Source organism: Penicillium antarcticum (genome assembly GCF_028974205.1).
Source record: "Penicillium antarcticum strain IBT 31339 chromosome Unknown utg000009l_segment0_segment0, whole genome shotgun sequence".
NCBI lineage: Eukaryota > Fungi > Ascomycota > Eurotiomycetes > Eurotiales > Aspergillaceae > Penicillium > Penicillium antarcticum.
In genome coordinates, this window is record NW_026695307.1 from 3,863,165 (window position 1) to 3,880,756 (window position 17,592).

The 17,592-nt window shown below is 50.8% G+C and overlaps 5 protein-coding genes across 5 annotated transcripts; 1 reads left to right on the plus strand and 4 right to left on the minus strand.

Annotated features, from left to right (window-relative positions):
- Positions 1–185: 185 nt before the first annotated feature.
- N7508_009821 (putative integral membrane protein Pth11-like) lies at positions 186–1,542 on the minus strand (the record flags this gene model as incomplete). Its single annotated transcript, XM_058467883.1, has 6 exons — positions 186–657; positions 715–1,085; positions 1,134–1,201; positions 1,250–1,286; positions 1,339–1,358; positions 1,410–1,542. The coding sequence occupies 6 exons, from the start codon at positions 1,540–1,542 to the stop codon at positions 186–188; spliced, it is 1,101 nt and encodes a 366-aa protein (XP_058315729.1).
- A 2,885-nt stretch (positions 1,543–4,427) lies between these two features.
- On the plus strand, positions 4,428–6,182 carry N7508_009822 (cytochrome P450; the record flags this gene model as incomplete). The annotated part of the gene is made up of 5 exons (XM_058467884.1): positions 4,428–4,659; positions 4,713–4,900; positions 4,957–5,081; positions 5,131–5,998; positions 6,051–6,182. The coding sequence occupies 5 exons, from the start codon at positions 4,428–4,430 to the stop codon at positions 6,180–6,182; spliced, it is 1,545 nt and encodes a 514-aa protein (XP_058315730.1).
- A 355-nt stretch (positions 6,183–6,537) lies between these two features.
- On the minus strand, positions 6,538–11,348 carry N7508_009823 (pentafunctional protein ARO1; the record flags this gene model as incomplete). Its single annotated transcript, XM_058467885.1, has 3 exons — positions 6,538–6,573; positions 6,623–8,136; positions 8,219–11,348. The coding sequence occupies 3 exons, from the start codon at positions 11,346–11,348 to the stop codon at positions 6,538–6,540; spliced, it is 4,680 nt and encodes a 1,559-aa protein (XP_058315731.1).
- Positions 11,349–11,838: 490 nt separating this feature from the next.
- N7508_009824 (uncharacterized protein) lies at positions 11,839–12,186 on the minus strand (the record flags this gene model as incomplete). The annotated part of the gene is made up of 1 exon (XM_058467886.1): positions 11,839–12,186. The coding sequence occupies one exon, from the start codon at positions 12,184–12,186 to the stop codon at positions 11,839–11,841; it is 348 nt and encodes a 115-aa protein (XP_058315732.1).
- A 1,628-nt stretch (positions 12,187–13,814) lies between these two features.
- Positions 13,815–17,205, minus strand: rat1 (5'-3' exoribonculease Dhp1; the record flags this gene model as incomplete). The annotated part of the gene is made up of 6 exons (XM_058467887.1): positions 13,815–14,376; positions 14,430–14,978; positions 15,044–16,284; positions 16,343–16,468; positions 16,527–16,807; positions 16,899–17,205. The coding sequence occupies 6 exons, from the start codon at positions 17,203–17,205 to the stop codon at positions 13,815–13,817; spliced, it is 3,066 nt and encodes a 1,021-aa protein (XP_058315733.1).
- Positions 17,206–17,592: the final 387 nt, after the last annotated feature.

A 17,592-nucleotide genomic window follows, 5' to 3' on the forward strand; every position in this document is an offset into this window, starting at 1 on the left:
GTTTTGAATATACTATCATAGACAGTCTTGCTTTTGTAAATCATTCCTGTTCTTCGGTGAAATGAATATGGGCAGGCGATGCATGAACATGAGAAAGGGTATTTTGTATACCTATGTACCCGGAAACTATTATACAATCAACCCATTACAACTTATCATAAATCCCACCTAACCTTGGAGAATTATTACCGACGAGCCTGCTCGAGCGATGAAGAACCGAAGCTTCTGAACTCATGGTTTGTTTCCACGGTTGTCTCAATCTCCGTATGTCTGAAGATCTTGCCATCGGGAATAATTCTCTCCTCGCTAGAGTTACTAGCAGCCCCAATTTCAGTGCCCATGTTCGTATCGTCTTTGTCGATGGTGCCCATGGTGATATTCCTGGGATCAGTGACTTTGGTGAAGCCGGAGCCATACCGTCTGGCAGTGGTGTTCCCGGACCAGGGGCCGTACTTCTTTCCACTGCTGTATTCTCCAATGAAGCGAGGCAGAAAACGGGAGGCGATTGCTTTGAATGAGGGAATTGATGCGGCAAGAATACCGACATTGGTCTCAATGACGGACCAATACATGGCGCCGCTGATGGCGTAAGTGAAGTCAGTGGATGTGAGCATGGCGGGAATATATGTGATTCGAATGATGGAGGAGACGCATGCACTGCAAAGACGGGACGTTAGTCGCTGCGGCTTTCCTTGGCTGGATGTTTTCACTCACAAAAGACCGAGACAGAGAATGATACCGAGGACAATCTTTTGCTTCTTGGGCATCTGAAGCTTGAAAATAACTTTGATAGGCAAAGTATAGGTAAGAACATCAGTTAAAATGTTCAGCGCTGCGTTGCAAAGATAGAACACGTTGATATCGACACATGTTCCTGGCTTGGTGCTTGCCCAGGCCTTGCTGACAGGTCGACATTGGAATGCAGCCACGAGCACAAATGAAGTGGCTTGTGCTCCAATGACTCCCATCATGATCCAGGAGAGGCGGGTCAGGTAACGATCTCCGAGACGAGTATAGAACCATAAGACAGATGTCTTGACGAAACCGAGACATGCAAGGTAGAACATTGAACTCAACCAGACAGCCTAGATAATGTGAGCGATGCAAGAGAAGTTCAAGATTGGTCTTCTTACAAAAGCATAGTTAATGAGCTTTGTCTTGTCCGTATCGACATAGTGTGTTCCAAGTCCATTTTGAACGGCTAAATATTGTCAGCTTTTGCATCGTTAAATGGCGTTTATGGACTCACCAACAATGGTGACAGCGATGAATGCCCAAGCCAATAGCTATTTTCATCAGTGAACGGTTCGTTGAGATTTGGGTCAGATTTTGTCTTACACAAGCTCCGATAATGAGGTCTTGGAAGAGTCAGCATAGCACTGATCACAGTGTATCGATTGATAACTTACAGTCATCGAGGCCCATTTTGCCCAGGACATATACACGGGCAAAGATACGAAGACACAAGACACAGAATGTGATAACGGCAAAGGCAACACAAATGCCGACCACCACCGGGCCTTGGGATCCATTGGCAGTCATGATGAGGAATGGAAAACAGGAAAGAAGGAAAGGGAAAGTAACAAATAGCGAATAAGTCTATTAAAGAATGGCACAGACAGCCGTCTCACATCCCCGTCTCACAGAGAAGAGGAAAAAGGAGAACTGCAAGTACCATCGGAAAGATCAAGAAAAATGGTTCGCGGTACCCCGGCTTATAGTTATAAAGAGATTGATTCTGCACTCCCCTGGACTAGCATGAACAAAAGGACCGTGTAAAATGCTAACGATGCGCCTTATGCATGGTCTAGTTCTTCGATCCATACCCCATCAGTACGCAAAAACAAGGTAGGGATTGACAAGGGCTTTCCCTTTGTAGAAACACGAGACACGAGACTGTCAGAGGCGCCTATCTCCACCCGAGGATTACCTGTTTAACCCGCCTGCCTCTCCGGGAGGGGCTTGAAACATGGCGATCCAAAAGGCGAAGACTGGAAGCCTGTGCAAGATTCGGTTCGCTACGCAGACACCGAGATGAGTTTTGCTCGCTCAAATGTTACGTACTAGAAAGGATTTTGGATAAATCATTTTGCCTAGTCTCAATCCCAGCTCAATCCTAACTAATAGGGTCCTACATACAGTAGTTCGGGGGACAAGGAATATCTGTGTTTAGTACATTAATATCCACACCAAGACAGGGTTGGCATTGGCTTGGACAGGGCCGGGTCGACACGTTCAACGTCTCGACGATCATTTAGAAATCCTTCCTCAGCGAAATTTTCCCTCATATTTGGGGGGTACATGTCCGACTTGCATAAGAAAAAAAGAAAAGGTGATCAGATAGAGCAGACCGAAAAATGAGTGTAAGCGGAAAGCGACCGAGTTGATCTCCGATTTCAAGTTATTTATAAATTTTATCAAGATGAGGTGATCTTGATGTCCCTAGTAGCGATCTTTGGTCGAGTAGTATGGAGCACTGTGTAAAACAACCCCTTTGTTCAAACATCAAACTAAATTCAGTTGACAGGACGCCGCTAAAAAGTCAAACACCTTATCCTTTCCCCCGGAGCGACTAGAAATTGCGACGGAACACAGTTTAAAAGGGTTTTATCCCGAAGAATTGCTTAGACGGTTTTTACACGAGAGTGGCGGTGGGATCTGCGCGGACGGGCGTTTCAGTGCGCGACAGATCTGTCCCGTTCGCGATGTGCCGGGACAAATGGGCTTGCCCCTAATGCAGACATGACGCTAGACTAGGCTAATGCTTCCGATCTGCACTGGCCTTCCGAGCCGTCTTGGTGGAGAGCGGGTCGTCCTCAACAATAGCTAAGCGAAATTGGCTGAATGGCGAACAGGCCCCTTCAAAGACGTTGCACTAAGAGAAGGTCATTGGAAAGAATAGAGCCGCGGGTACATGTGATATAATTCATGTTTATACATGAGATTCAAGCTGCAGTCAATATCTGCACGACAAATCCTGAGCCTCTTATAGTGGAAGTATACACTGCTGGTCTCCGCTCTCCGTACTAAGTAAGTGGTCCAGTGCGCCCTCGGAAGTTGCCCTACAAATCCCCGATTAATAACCTATTTGGTATTTCCGAAACTGAAAAGCTCAAGGTTTTCTTCCGAATTAAACAGTGTACTCGGCCACTTACGACCGTTGGGATCGGCGGCTGTCAAAACAACCCCCTGAACGAATCATGAATTGTACCATTGGCGGTCCTCGGACAATAGCTTGCACCGGGATATTGAACCGCAGTATGTACAGCGTATGTGGCAGCTTAGCATTGGGCTTTGGCGCATCACATTCTCCTCGGGGAAAACTAGTGGAGAACACTTCCTGATATCTCCACAGCCAGAAACCACAGTAATCTGTCTCAGTTGATCTATAATGAACGTATCACATATTACATTTTATTAGATAAATCAAATTCCTCCACGAACTATTTATTCTCTCCACATTCTTTTCACGAAGAACGTGTTCGACCCTTATTAACGGTCCTTTGGCGCTAAGACCCAACAAGTCCACCCTTGTCCTGGCGTCTGCAGCCTCATTTAGTTCCGGTTTACGCCAAGTCAGAAGTTGGCAATTCCACAGTGGAGAACGCCACAGCCTGCAGTCCACCCCGCCCTAGTGTCAAGTACTTTTGTTTCTAAATCTACAAGGCAACCTCTCCATACCCGTACCAGGCCTGCCCTGTGCAAATGACCCGAGCCGGATAATCCTTGTTTCGGATTCGCAAGTCAAGACCCTCTTCATGGTGGAGACCTTTCAATCTCCAATGCTGATCCACATACTTTCAAACAAGGCAATGGCATTGCTACACCCAGTTGTACGAAGGATGCCGACTGCCGAGGCTCCGCAAAGCCAACTCTTCAAGTCCTGACAGATGCAGGTTCTCCATTGTTTATTCTCTGTACAGACCATCACTACCACAATAGGAATGTGTATCATTAGCCGCTATCCGCCGTCTACCGTACACTGTAGCTAGACACGCACGGAGAACCAGCCACAAATAGTTCGCCAGTTCCGAATTAGCAAGCGGAGTCGTCATCAAATCCACACAGTTGTCAATGCTTTGACTGTCCTCCGTGCCGAAGACACTAGGTTCCAGGGGGAGAACGGTGGACTCCCCGATGTATACTCCGTGGTGCAGTCCTTGCCGAGTACGGAGTATAGCTTCCACCTCTAGACCCAGTAGGTCTAGGCTTGCATGATTCAAGGAAGTGAACTGATGGGAGTGGACATGGCTACCAGGGCATAGCCTTCTGGCCAATGCCCTTGTGCCCCTTACAATGCAAGGCCCTTAAACGGGTTAGGGGATTTGGAGATTTGGAGATTTAATACTTCTCGGCGGGGTTGGTCCCCTTCTAAAGGAAGTCGATTCCATCTGCTCTTCATGTTTGGTTGCCATTTCTAAACCGCCATGGGTCTCGCTGGGAATATCCTGTCACTGGTGACAGTGCCCAATTGCATTTTGGGTCTGATTGCTTATGTTTTGTTCAATTTTGGTTATCAGATTGTTTATTATCGTTTCTTCCACCCGCTTTCGAAATTCCCCGGTCCTTTCTGGGGTTCGGTGACTCGACTTTGGATCGCATGGCATAATCTGCAGGAAACAGAAGTGCCGACTGTTTATGAGCTGGCGAAGGAACATGGTTAGGCTTTACTTGTTCAATTGAGTCTTGAGATCTTGAATTGACAAGTGCAGGTCCCGTCGTTCGTATTACCCCGACATTGTTGCTGGTCAGCGATTACCAGAAGCTCCCGGAAGTCTACCACCGCAATGTAGACAAGACCGGCCATTACATCACCGGAAGTTTTGGAGAAAATGAATCTCTGTTCAACATGAGGTCTCACAAGACCCATGCAGTATTCAGAAAACATATTGCCGGACCGGTACGATATAATGCACGCGCAGTAATACCCGAACTAAAACAATTGACAATATGCAGTACTCCTTCACGAACATCAAGAAAATGGAACCTCTCCTCGACAGGCGCATCCAAGAATGGACCAACAAACTCGACGAAAAGTTCATCAAATCCGGCGAAGCCTTCGACTTCTCCTGGTGGGCAGTGTAGGTAGCAGATCACCCCCAAAAGGAAACCAACTAACGACCCAAATAGCTACATGGCCTACGACATAATCAGCGAAATAGGCTTCGGCGAGCCCTTTGGCTTCATAGAAAAAGGCGAAGACATCGGCGGCCTAATCCAAGGCTTCCATGACGGCCTCCCAGCCTTCGGCCTGTTGGCCCGCCTACACCCCTTCACATCCTGGATAAAAACAACCTTCATGAAGAAATATCTAGTCGCAAAGCCCGAAGACAACACCGGTATCGGTGTCCTAATGCGTTTCCGCGACCGCCTAATCGACCAACGCATCAAAGACATCGAAACAGGCAAAAACGTCCGAACAGATCTCCTGCAAACCTTCCTCGAAGCCCAAACCGAAGAAGGCAAACCCCTTGACCTGGAATATATCCGCGCAGAAGTCCTTCTAGTCCTCCTCGCTGGCGCCGATACAACGGGGACAGCCTTCCAGGCATTGATGACATTTCTCCTGGCAAACCCAGACGTGTACGAGCGCATGATGGCCGAGATTGATAATGCGACGCGGAAGGGGTTGATCTCTGAGATGCCACAGTATAGCGAGGTTTTGGAGCATATGCCATTTTATGTGGGTTGTGTTAAGGAGACTATGCGGCTTTGTCCTTCTGCGCCGAATATTTTCCCGCGGTATGTTCCTGAGCCTGGGATTGAGCTCTATGGGCAGTTTGCACCGGCTGGTACGGAGATTACTTGTAATCCTTATCTTGTTCAGCGGGATCCGAAGCTTTATGGGGATGATGCTGAGGAGTTCCGGCCTGAGCGGTGGTTGGATGCTGAGAAGGCTAAGTTGTTTAATAAGTATAACTTTGCGTTTGGGTATGGGTCTAGAATTTGCTTGGGGAAGGATATTGCTATGATGGAATTGTTCAAGGGTCCTTTGCAGGTGAGTTTGTGGTTTTGGTGTTTGATTGGGATCGTTGCTAATTTGCTTTTAGTTCTTCCGTCAGTACAAGTTTAATGCTGTACCTGGCAAACCTGAGCCGAAGTTCATGGTCAAGGGTGGTGTTGGGTACTGGAGAGATGTGTGGCTCACTATTTCGAAGAGGCCAGAAGTCAAGGCCGAGTGAGCATTAGTTTTGGGGATGGAATGCAGAGGAATACTTCTTGTTATTATTGAGTTGAGATGCCACTGTACTATAGGAGCAGGCAATAGATATCTTGGGAATAAGTTGAGAGACATGCAATACTTTCCTTATAAACGGGAGAAAAGACATTGGTAGGCATTGAAATTATGTTATGGAGTTAAGGACAATATATTTGACCGAAGATATGTAAATAATGGCGCATATTCAACTAGAACATGCAACCAATTGGTAAAGATGAATGAGAAAATCAATGAAGAAAATCCTTTTTATAGCCTACCCGCCCTTATGTGGCTAGACATGAAACACGATACTGATATTAGACATGGTAATTCAGATCTTATGAAGACTCATTGGTGTTTCCCATAACGGCATCCTAGAGAATCCGTTAGTATGAATTATCAAGAGAGCATTTTATTTCTTACCCTAGCCTCGTGGTACAGAGGAGTGATACCAGTCCAGTGAACGAACTGGTGAACACCCTGTCCGACAAGAACCTCAAGTCCAGGGATGGTGCTCCAGCCAGAATCGGATGCAAGCTGCATGAGCGCCGTGACGGCAGGCTTGTAGGCCATCTCGAGGAGGACACGGGGGTTGTTGGACTCGGAAGTCTTGCCAATGAGGGCACCATCGATCTCCTGGGTACGCTCGAACATTTGACAGAGTGTCTCACGCATGGTGGGGTCGATGGGACGGTCGGCCGGGATGGTGCCAATGGCAACGCGGGGGACGCTGTCAAGCTGGCTATGGTTGTCTACAACACGAATGTTGTAGCTGGTGGGGAAGGTCGAGACCATACCCTCGAGCTTGCTAGCGCTACGGCCCACGACGTAGATCGGAGAGAAGCCCATGTGATGTAGAGCGAAGATGGCAGCACGGGCAGTGCCACCGCCTCCGATGACCATGGCGCTCTCATCACCAGATGAGCCGTAAATGCTTGCGTTGCGCATGCATTGGACCATGCCCTGCCAATCGGTGTTGTAGCCGACCAGGCGGGGAGGCTTGTCACCGTTGGCAACAGGAACGATGGTGTTGACTGCGCCAATAATCTCGGCTTCCTTGGCGACTTCATCGAGCAGGGGCATGATGTCCAACTTGAGAGGGATGGTCACGGAGGCACCGCCGAAGTCGGAGGCACGGATGAAGTCCTTGACGTCCTCAACGTTCGTGGTCTCCAAGCGGCTGTATTCGTGGGGAAGACCCATGGTGCCGAAGAGGGTGTTGTGGAGAGCGGGCGACCGGGAGGCAGAGACAGGAGAGCCGAAGATGGCGAACTTCTTGGCCTTAATCTCGCCCATCAAGGAGAGACCACGGCGAATCTCAGTCGCAGAGAGCTGACCGGGTGCGGCCTTGAAGGGGAGGCTGGAGTGAGACACTGGGGTCATGAAGCCGTTCAGAATGCGGCTGAGCTGACCCTTGTCACCCATGTTGATAGCGATCAAAGGGGTTTCGTGTGCCTCCTCAGCCCAGGTCTTGAACTTCCGCAAAGCGGTGTTGTCGTCCAGGCTGTTGGCGACACCAACGAGCTTGATCACATCGCCGTACTCCAGAGCACGGTTATAGGACTGCATCCAGGACATGTTGGCCCAAGAGAGTTCTCCCTTAGGGTCATGGTGTGAGGCGATGATCTTGGAGTGACCCTTCATCTCAGTAACAGCACGGAGCATCCCGTCAGGGAAGGCGATCTCAAGATCCACGAATTCAGATCCAGAGCGGAACGCCAGGCGGTACAGCTGCATCGCGGCATCGTGAGCATCATCGGGGAAGCGACCTCCTTGGCTCTTGGTACGGATAGTGAAGATGATGGGGAGAGAGGTACGACGGCGGAGGATGGACATCTGTTCGGTGACGTAGTCAAGCGAGGGGATGTCGATGTCTGATGAGGGGTCCTTCAACAAGTCAACCCGCAATTCTACGGCATCGGATCCGACGCAAGCCTCTGTGATGATGTCGCCGGCGCGGGGCGAGATCGGGCAGTGTCAATGAGACGAAGAAGCTGTGCTTCTTCTTCTTGATCTGACCGAGGCTGTCTGTCTGGCCAGTCACAACGCGCATGAAGCGCGCAAAGTCTTCCGAGGCAAGAGCAAGCTCAGCAGAGCTCGAGTGCTGGCTGAAGTACTGAACGTTGCTGCACTCCTGGAACCAAGGCTTGCGGCGCAGCCACACGCCCATCATGTCCTCGACGTAGGCAGGGCGAGTCTTGTCGATCTGGAGGAAGTCCATGACCAGCTTGATATCGCGCATGATGAGGAGAACATTGCCCTTGTTCTTGTGGTAGTCAACAAGCATCTTGCGAGCTTCTGGGATCTCGACGACACCACCACCACAGGCGAAGACGTAGCCAGTAGGACGGTCCTTCATGGCGCGCTGAAGGCAGGCCAACTCAGCGTCGCGGAAACCTTGCCAGCCGCGAATCTTGATCATTTCAGGTATGGTGGTTCCTTCGGTTTGCTCAAGCTCGGTGTCAAGGTCAATGAATTGACGGCCAAGGACCTTACCAACCCAGTTGCCAGTGGTGGTCTTTCCAGCACCACGCATACCAATGATGAAGACACTAGCGTTGCTTCGCTCTTCTTGACTTGAGGCAGCAACTTCGTCTTCCTTGAGCTCCTTACCGTCAAGCTTAACGCCCCACATTTGCTTCTGGGTGTCCCACCAACCGGGCCAGGTTTTACCAACACACTCCTTCTCCAAAATGAGAGTCGGCTGGGGAGCGATGAGAGAAAGGACACTGAAACTGAACGCGACACGGTGGTCATCGTAGCAGTAAACACCACCAGCAGGCTGGCGAAGTGTAGACCGGTCGATACCGTCGATCTCAAGACCGTCGTCATGCTCACGGCAGACAACTCCGAACTTGGCCAATTCGTCCTTCATGGCCTTGATACGGTTGCATTCCTTGACGCGCTGGTTGGCAATACCGTAAATGCGGGTTGTGTGGTTCGAGTCCTCGCCCCGGGCGATTGCCGCGAGAACAGAGGCGCCAAGGAATGCATCGGTCATGGGCTCCATGTCGACGTTGGCCAATGGCCGAAGGATACCGTCAGCAGGTCCAGTGACAGTAGTGGAAGTGTCAGACTGGGTGACAGAGCATCCCATAGGTCGGAGAACCTCGACTGCGAAGCGAGCGTCGCCCTGGAGGGACTTGGAGCCAATGTTAGGGACAGTGCAAGTGGTGCCAGTAACGGCGGCGATGGCCAGAGGATAGGTGGCAGAGCTTGCGTCACTCTCCACAACATACTCGGCAGGGTTTACGTAGCGAGCTTGGGGAATGTGGTAGGTGTGCTCCTCAGTAGTAGACTTTTTAACGTCAATACCGAAAGAACGCATCATGGCATTGGTCATGTCAATGTAAGGCTGGGAGATGGGCTTGCCACCAACGAGCTTCAAAGTGACTGGCTCCTTGGCGTAAGGAGCACACATGAGAAGCGAAGAAACATACTGAGAGGAAACCTTGGCGGCCAAGTTAATCTTGCCTCCGGCGAAACCTCCAGAAGCGGCAATCTTGAGAGGGAGGCTGCCTTTGCTCTCCATGTACTCGACGTCGGCACCATTGGCGGTGAGAGCATCGACAAGATCGCCAATAGGGCGTTGCTTCATACGGTTGTTGCCGGTCAGGACACTTGAGCCAACGGTGCTGGGGGTAGCGAGAGTTGCCACGGTAGTGAGGAATCGGGAGGCAGTTCCAGCGTTGCCCAGGTACAAAGGTGTTGGGCTTGCAACAATGTTGCCGCCCTTGCCATTGACAACAAGAACCTCACCTTCCTCCTCCCAGGAGAACGTGGCTGCGCCGAGACGCTCTAAGGCATTCAACATGACCTCAGTGTCGTCGGAGTGCAGAAGGTTCTTGATGCGGCAGGTTCCAGATCCAAGTGCAGCAAGCACAAGGGCTCGGTTAGAGATACTCTTGGATCCGGGGGGGGCGCAAGTAACATTTAGGGACTTGGCCACACCAGGGTGAACCTCAACACTGGGGGCGAGGACGACGCCGATATCGGCATTGGAAACAACGCTGGCCTTGGGCTCATGAGTACGGCCAATGGCCGACAGAAGAACAACCTTCTTCTTGGGGCCATCGTTCTTCTTATCCAATGCCATGTTGAACAGCAATTGGTCCACAGAGCAGTGCTTACCGGCAGTCAACTTACGGACACGGGCATCCTTCATAGAAGTAGGCAAGCCATAGGCGGAAATACACTTGACGACACGAGCCACGGCAACACCCTTGAGGATGCCGAGGTGGCGTGCAAGCTCTGCCTCCTTGACCATACCAATGGCTACACACTCGCCGTGGAGGATCTGGGGAGTGAGAATTGCCTCAATGGCATGTCCAATAGAATGACCCCAGTTGAGGAGGTTGCGAAGACCGCCCTCGCGCTCATCCGCAGACACAACATAGGCCTTGTGGCGAGCGGATGCCAGGATTCTGGCCTTCAAGATATCGCGAATTCCATCGAAGCGGCCCTGGCCGGGCTTCGCCTCGCTGCGCGCGGCACCGAGAATTAGGTCTGCGTTGTCCTCGAGGGCGGTGAATTCTTCCTCGCTGGAGATGGCAGCGGTCTTGATGACCTCGGCCATACCGTTAATGAACTCCCGGACGGGGAGCGTCTCAAGGAACTCGAGATCAATATATATTCTCGACGGCTGCCAGATGGAGCCGATGAGGTTCTTGCCCAGAGGCGTGTCAATGGCAGTCTTTCCGCCAATTGAGGAGTCCACCATGGCGAGGAGGGTGGTGGGGACCTGCACATACTGGACACCGCGCATGTAGGTTGCCGCAATGAAACCGGTCAGATCACCAATGACACCACCGCCCAAGGCGATGACCACTGTGTCTCTTCCACATGGTGGGTTCTGGCTCAGCATCCAATCTTCAATGTCGGCTTTTGTCTGCCGGGACTTTGAGCTCTCGCCGGGCGCAGCATGGTAGACGAGAAGTCGCGGGGCAGGAGAGATAGATGCGGTGGCGGCCTCGAAGGTTTTTTGGAAGGTAGGGGTATAGATGGAGCCGAGGTTGGTGTCGGTGATGAGGACGTAGGTGGTGGAGGGCAAGTTGGTGATCAGGTCCTTTGCGACGTAATTGCGCCACAGGCCGAAATCAGCAACAATGCTCTCCCGGCCCAAGATACTGATCTTTGTAGGTTCAGTCATATTGATAGAGAGACAGAGAGAGGTTGGGGGGATTATGATCTGCTCATCTCATTCTGCGTGGTGGTCAGCCTTGACTCATACTTTAATTTTAGGTTGCTCCACGCTAGTGGCGTAGACTGAACAATGGCAATGAGATCCTTGAAGAGCAGGGAATTGAGCATACCTGGACAGACACACAGAAGACAGAATGAAGATGAGGTTAAAAAAGCAAATCGATCGTGAATTCCCCGCCGATCTCGCGGCTTTCTTGACCGCCCGGTAATCCGAACCCCTGAAATTGACCAACGACGAACGACTGGTTTCCTCCCCCCAACACAGTGTGGCCTTTTACTATGTTTTGATTTGTGATTTGGATTTCATTTGTGATATGTTATTTTCTGATCTTCTATCCCCCCCCCCTTTTTCATTCCATTCCCCCTTCCAATTTATCATCTCTCAGCTCAGTTTGTAGATCGATCTACTAGTACAAGTAGGTATCCTCGACCGTGACTCATGGCTCCATCTTCATGGGCTCCACCTTCAGCTCCGAATCGCTCAGCTCCAACTTGATTGCCGTCTCCAGGAGTGCCTGTCGTGTCTCCATGGGCTTCGAAGTTCTGGCCTTTGTCTTGGCCTTGGAAATGCCGCTCAAGGGGGGCTCAGACCTTCTGAGTCTCTTAGCAGACGCCTTGGATCTCTTGTCGACCGTGTTCTTGATTGAGGTGTCCCCACTGCCGATCTCTATGTGAGTGGTCTCCGGCTGGGCGATCTCGGCATGGGCAGTCTCTGCATCAGCCATGTCAGCTCCAGTGACCTCGATATCCGCGGTCTCCGTATCCGCGGTTTCCGCATCTGTCATCTCTGCGCCAGTGACCTTTGACATTCGCAGTCTTTTCATTGGTGTTATCTGGATCAGCCATTTCTGCATCTGCGGTCTTGACATCAACTGTAGTTGATCGAGCGGACTCCATTGGGGACCCTCCGCTGCACTTATTCATGATGCGCGCACATCAACTTACTAGCTCATCAAGTGCTTGGCTTTGAACAACAACGCATCCCCACCACCATCATTCTCGGGGTTGCCAGGTTGTTTGACAGAGATAGCAGACTCTGCTGAAAATGCTCAGTTAGCTTGCCGGCGAATTGAAACAACATCTGGCGTGTGTCGCTGTCATTTCTGCTGGTTATTTGCCCAGGCAAAGTCATATTGTCAATCGTCAAGGCTGGGGTGTTGTGTTCCAGGTCAAGCCGTTCTGGGGAGTGGGCCAATCTAGTTGCTGGCTGGTGGTTTCCTGACTCCGTGTGCTCATTTGGGTACTATGCAGAAAAGGTTGTGCCTCGAGGATCACCACTGGATGTGTGGCACCATTCTATAGGTAGAGCTCTGGCATGTCGACTGTGCCGGTGTCCACGATGCGTCATTTTGACATAGCTTAAAATCGTAATCCGTGTAAAAAGTCATTGGCCTCAACCCGAATGGGAGATGCATCGAGATTGGTGCGGGGGAATAACTTGAGAGCATTAGCTGATAAATGAGCCAAACCTTGAGCGCTATCTGTTCGGCCCGAGGGCGCGGCGCTCTGAGGCTATAATAATTTTTGGGTGGGGGGGGGGGGGGCAGAATGGCATATGTTGCCAGATGTTTCTAAACTGAACAGTTCTTGACATGGAACAATTCTGCAATCTTGACAGCGTCCGGATTGGTAACAACGCCCAGAATCTCCCGGCTTGTGTCGCAGCCGCAGGCACCTGCAAGGAGCCTGCCATTTCTGGATAGACAATCGCAGTAATCTCTATCGTAAAGGATTTCGGGCACAATACAGTATTGCCTTAAATTGAGCGGTTCGGTTTCAGGCATATGAAAATCGAGCAGCGGAAGAACCGCGTGATCAAAGTAGATGAGGAGATATCGCAGGTGATGATGAACAAAGGTCTAGGAGGCGTGTTGAAAGGTGTGAAGTTATAACTTCCTTCTAGCAAGCTGGCTACATTTATGTGTACTTCATTACAAACTAGGACCACGAATTGGAATAAGGCTTGAGAAAATTTAGTCATTGCCCCAGAATGCATATCTACACAGTAGAATATAGATCGCCAAGAAAACCACAAAATAAAACAACATAAAATGAGCAAAGAGATTGATACTCAACGAGTGTATTCTCTAAGCACCTACAAAGGTGTCTAATCAAAAATTGGATGTATTTACATCTATGATCTAGCACATTGTGTGCATATCGAAATGGCATACCTAGCATGCAGTGACTACATATTACAAAGCCCTAGACAAGAATAGTCAATATTCAAAGAGTCCATCGAAAAGAAAGAAAAAACTTTGTTTCATGTTACATTCCCATAACTCCATTTCTTTCCTGGGCCTTCATACCCAGAGCCCAACCATTCAAAAAAGATACAATCGGCATTGAAAACCAGTACGAAGCATTCACAAAGAAAGAAAAAGATGAGAGATTAGCAGTCCCATCCCACTTTCTAATACCGACCATATCCACCACCACCACCACCACCACCGCGGTGACCACGATATCCGCCACCACCACGACCACCACCGCCACGGCCTCCACGATAATCCTGCGAGCCATAACCTTGCTGGTGTCCGTTGTACTGACCACCCTGGTTATACTGGTTCTGGTGACCGTAGTAGTCACCAGGCTGTTGATAACCTTGCTGGGGTGGGTACTGGTGCGACATTCCACCACGGGGTGGGGGAGGAGGACCTCGTGAGTAACCACCCCCGTAGTTCTGGCCAGGGGGAACCCATCCGGGTGGCCCGCCAGGACCACCTGGTGGACCAGAGCTGAATTTCGGGTCGAGGTGAGCGGCGAAGGGGTTCGGGCGATCGCTTTGATAGTTCATGCGGCCACCTCGGCCTCTGCCCTGGAATGGGGCGCCACCGAATGAGCGGCCTGAGTTCTGAGCGCGACCCTTGGTTGCTCTGATGTCGGCTGAATCTAGCATTGGCGTTGGGGGCTTCACGCCGCGGAGCAGCATAGATTTGTGAACGTGGGAAGACTTCGGGATGGTGTATTCGACACTATAGAGGTTAGTATGTTTGGACTTTGAATAAGGAAGACTGATTAAACTCACGTAAGAGAGCGATCATCATCAAGTCCCGGCATGCCATGTGCCTCGAGGGGAGAGTTGAGCGAGCTGTGGGGAATGTAGGTGGTACTTCGCTCAACGATACCAGCCAGACCACCACTCAATTCTTGCTTGATTGTGTACTGTGCGGGACCAGGCTTCTTGGAATAGAAATTCGCGACAAGGTCTTGGTACAATGGGTTACGGTCAGAAAGCAAAAGTACTTCCGAACCATGGCTGTTGCGACTCCTCTCATCCTCAGTAAGAAGAGGATACACCTTCTCCATAGCGCCCAGGAGACGCTTTTCGTCAATGAAAGGAAGGAGAATGACACCTTGCCAGGCGAACTTCTTGCCATTCAGATCCAGAGGGAAATCCTCCGGGTAGAAGTCAATGATCTCACTGTTGGGATCAGACATGAGAGGATGGAACACCTTTGGCAGTGCATGGTTAGATGAGGCAGGCAGGACGCCCATAAGCTGTTCAAACGGCCTGAATGGCTTGCCCTTCTCAAAGTTGATCTCCATATCGGCGATGTCAACGAAGTCCGCGGCGCTAGAAAAGGTGTGTTAGCAAATTGGTCTTCCAATCAATAAAGTGAAGGGAGTAGTGATACATACAATGGTGCGTAATGATACGGATAGTACCACCCTTGACTAGGGCAGCCCTGGAAATAGTAGCGGAGAACCCAGGCCAAACCCTCGGCATAGGCACGCGCGACCTTGTGACGGAACTCGATGTCTTTCGGATCGACACCGAATTTCTGCTCATAGTACCGATCAGCATAGCCCGGTTCCCAGAGCTTGACTGTGTCTTCAGGCATTTCGTCTTCCTTGGGCTTGTTCTCGGGGACAGGGGCAACTGGCGGCGGAGAATCTCTGCCCGGTGTTCCTGCCTCGGCTTCCTGCTGTTCAACTTCGTCTGCCTTTCGCTTGCCGAGGACTCCAGGCGAGGTTGGCTCCCCTGCGTTTGCTTCCTCGCCCTCCGCAGCTGGAGTCTCGTCTGCGGGTTCATCCTGGTTACCCTTCATGAGTTTGCTCTTCAAGATAGCAGCGGCGCTCTTGTTCTCCATATTAGCGCGGTAGACAGCGCCACGGTTGACAACCATGCTGTGTGTCAATTCGCGGGTCTCCTTGGCCAAATGGCCACGGCCGGGAGTGATCAATTCCATGGGAGGCGCAGGCTCAGCAGCACCACTACCACGCGAGCGGTTTTGCGGTGAATCATACTGGGGAGAGCTGCGTCTCCGTTTTTGAGAACGCTCTGCATTGCGGGCTGCATCTTGTTCCTTGCGACGCTTCTCGTTTGCCTGCTTTCTTTCGTCGGCTTGTCTGCGGCGCGCGAAGATAGCATCCTCTTGCTTGGCCAGTCCTTGAAGGATGAGTTGGGCATTCGCCATGTCAACGCTTCCATCCTTTGTAAGATACCCAGACATGGGACCGGCAACATTGTCACGCCAGATGGCGATAAGGGTGTCAATGCCGTTCTCACGAATATCCAGACTAGGCAAGTGAGGAAGGAAATCGTTTCCGACGAAGAAACACATGAACACCCAGTCATCCAGAGCACGTTCGAGGTCGAAGGGGAATTTCTGCTGAGGAACACGGAGCTCAACAGCAAGATATTCTCTGAGAACAGCAACATGAAGCCAAATGAATGGTTTGAGAGGAGCAGCATGTTGTTTCTCGTCGAATTCTCCACTCTTCTCCTTTGGCTTTCCTAGACACTCCTCGGCTTTGTGTCCTGTCTGTCCGCATAGTCTACATCCGCGAGGTCTTGAGTCCTGGGCGAACACATCCTCGCGCAATACACGGAAGTAAGGCTCATGGGTAGCAAGTCCCAACATGATCAGATCGGCGTCCTATTGAGATTTGGTAAGCACTTAACATTCCATGATTTGAACACTTAATATAACTCACCAGACCATAGATAACATGGCGAGTGTTGGGGTCATGACCGGGCGAAGCACGCTGTGATCGTACGAACTCCATGATTTTGTGCTCTCCTTCTCCAGGGACTGTGGCGTCCGAAATGATAATTTTCAACTGTGAGATATGAGAATGAGCATCACTACTAGGATAAGAAAGATAAGGTCCAACGTACATTTTCCCAGCCGGGGTCGGTGTTGAGTTTGTAGGCAATCCAATAGCGCAGCGAAGCAGCGAGGATGTCCATGAAAGGTGTTCCGGGTGTGATGACGTTGCTATCCCATGTCTTTTGAACAACTTCCTCCTGGATCAATTGCTCACCGGTCTTTGTCTGATGCTGCTTGGCAAGCATCTTCTGGAGCTCCTCCTTCTTCTCATCATTCTCTTTAGCTTCTTGCGCGGAGCGAAAACGACGTGCACGCTGCTGGTTCATCTTGGCTCTCGGGGCGACACCATCTGTACGTAAGATAGAGGTTAGTTTGACGGCAATCTAAGGGCATAAAATCAAGAGCAGAGCCGCGAAAGCTCTACTGAGACATCCACATACCAATAGCGATCATCAGAAGCTTTCTGGGGCGGACCATGTTGACCACGCGGTCAGTGTACTTATAGATCTCCAGCATCATCTCCTGCTCGTTCGCCGGTGGGGGCTTTCCCTCCGGATGAGTACACGGATGTACAATACCATTCATATCCAGGTAGAGGTTATCCTGCTCCTCGCCATTGGGGTTGGGACCGGTGATATCGATCGGGATCTCTTCTCCATCCACTTCCTGGGCCTGCTCCTCAATAACCGGCGAAATGATCTTCGGATATTTGTTGGAAAGCCATCGGAAAAGCGCGGGGACACCCATGATGGCGATGCGACAGCTGCGCGGTCAATATTGGGGTGAATGTTGTATCGCTTTGACGCAATCGGTTGACAGCGGGTTGTTGCAGGCGCAAGTCGCGATGTCTCGCGCTAGGTTTGAGAGGAAGTAGTTGCAAATACTTCAGCTCCAAGTCCTTCTACTTCCACCGGGGTAGAAGTAATTCAAAAGCAGAGTGCAACCGCAGTAGAAATCGCGGTGCAGCGTGTTAAGTGATGAAAGCGTAGCTTGGCCGACGAAAAGATAAATTCCGGGCGGTCGGCGATTCTGCTCGGGCCAAGATCGGCCTTAACCCCCTTCAGTAGGAGGACAGCTTTCTCTACTGACCACTTCGACTTTCCGCTAATTTCTGATCTCCCTTCGATGAATATC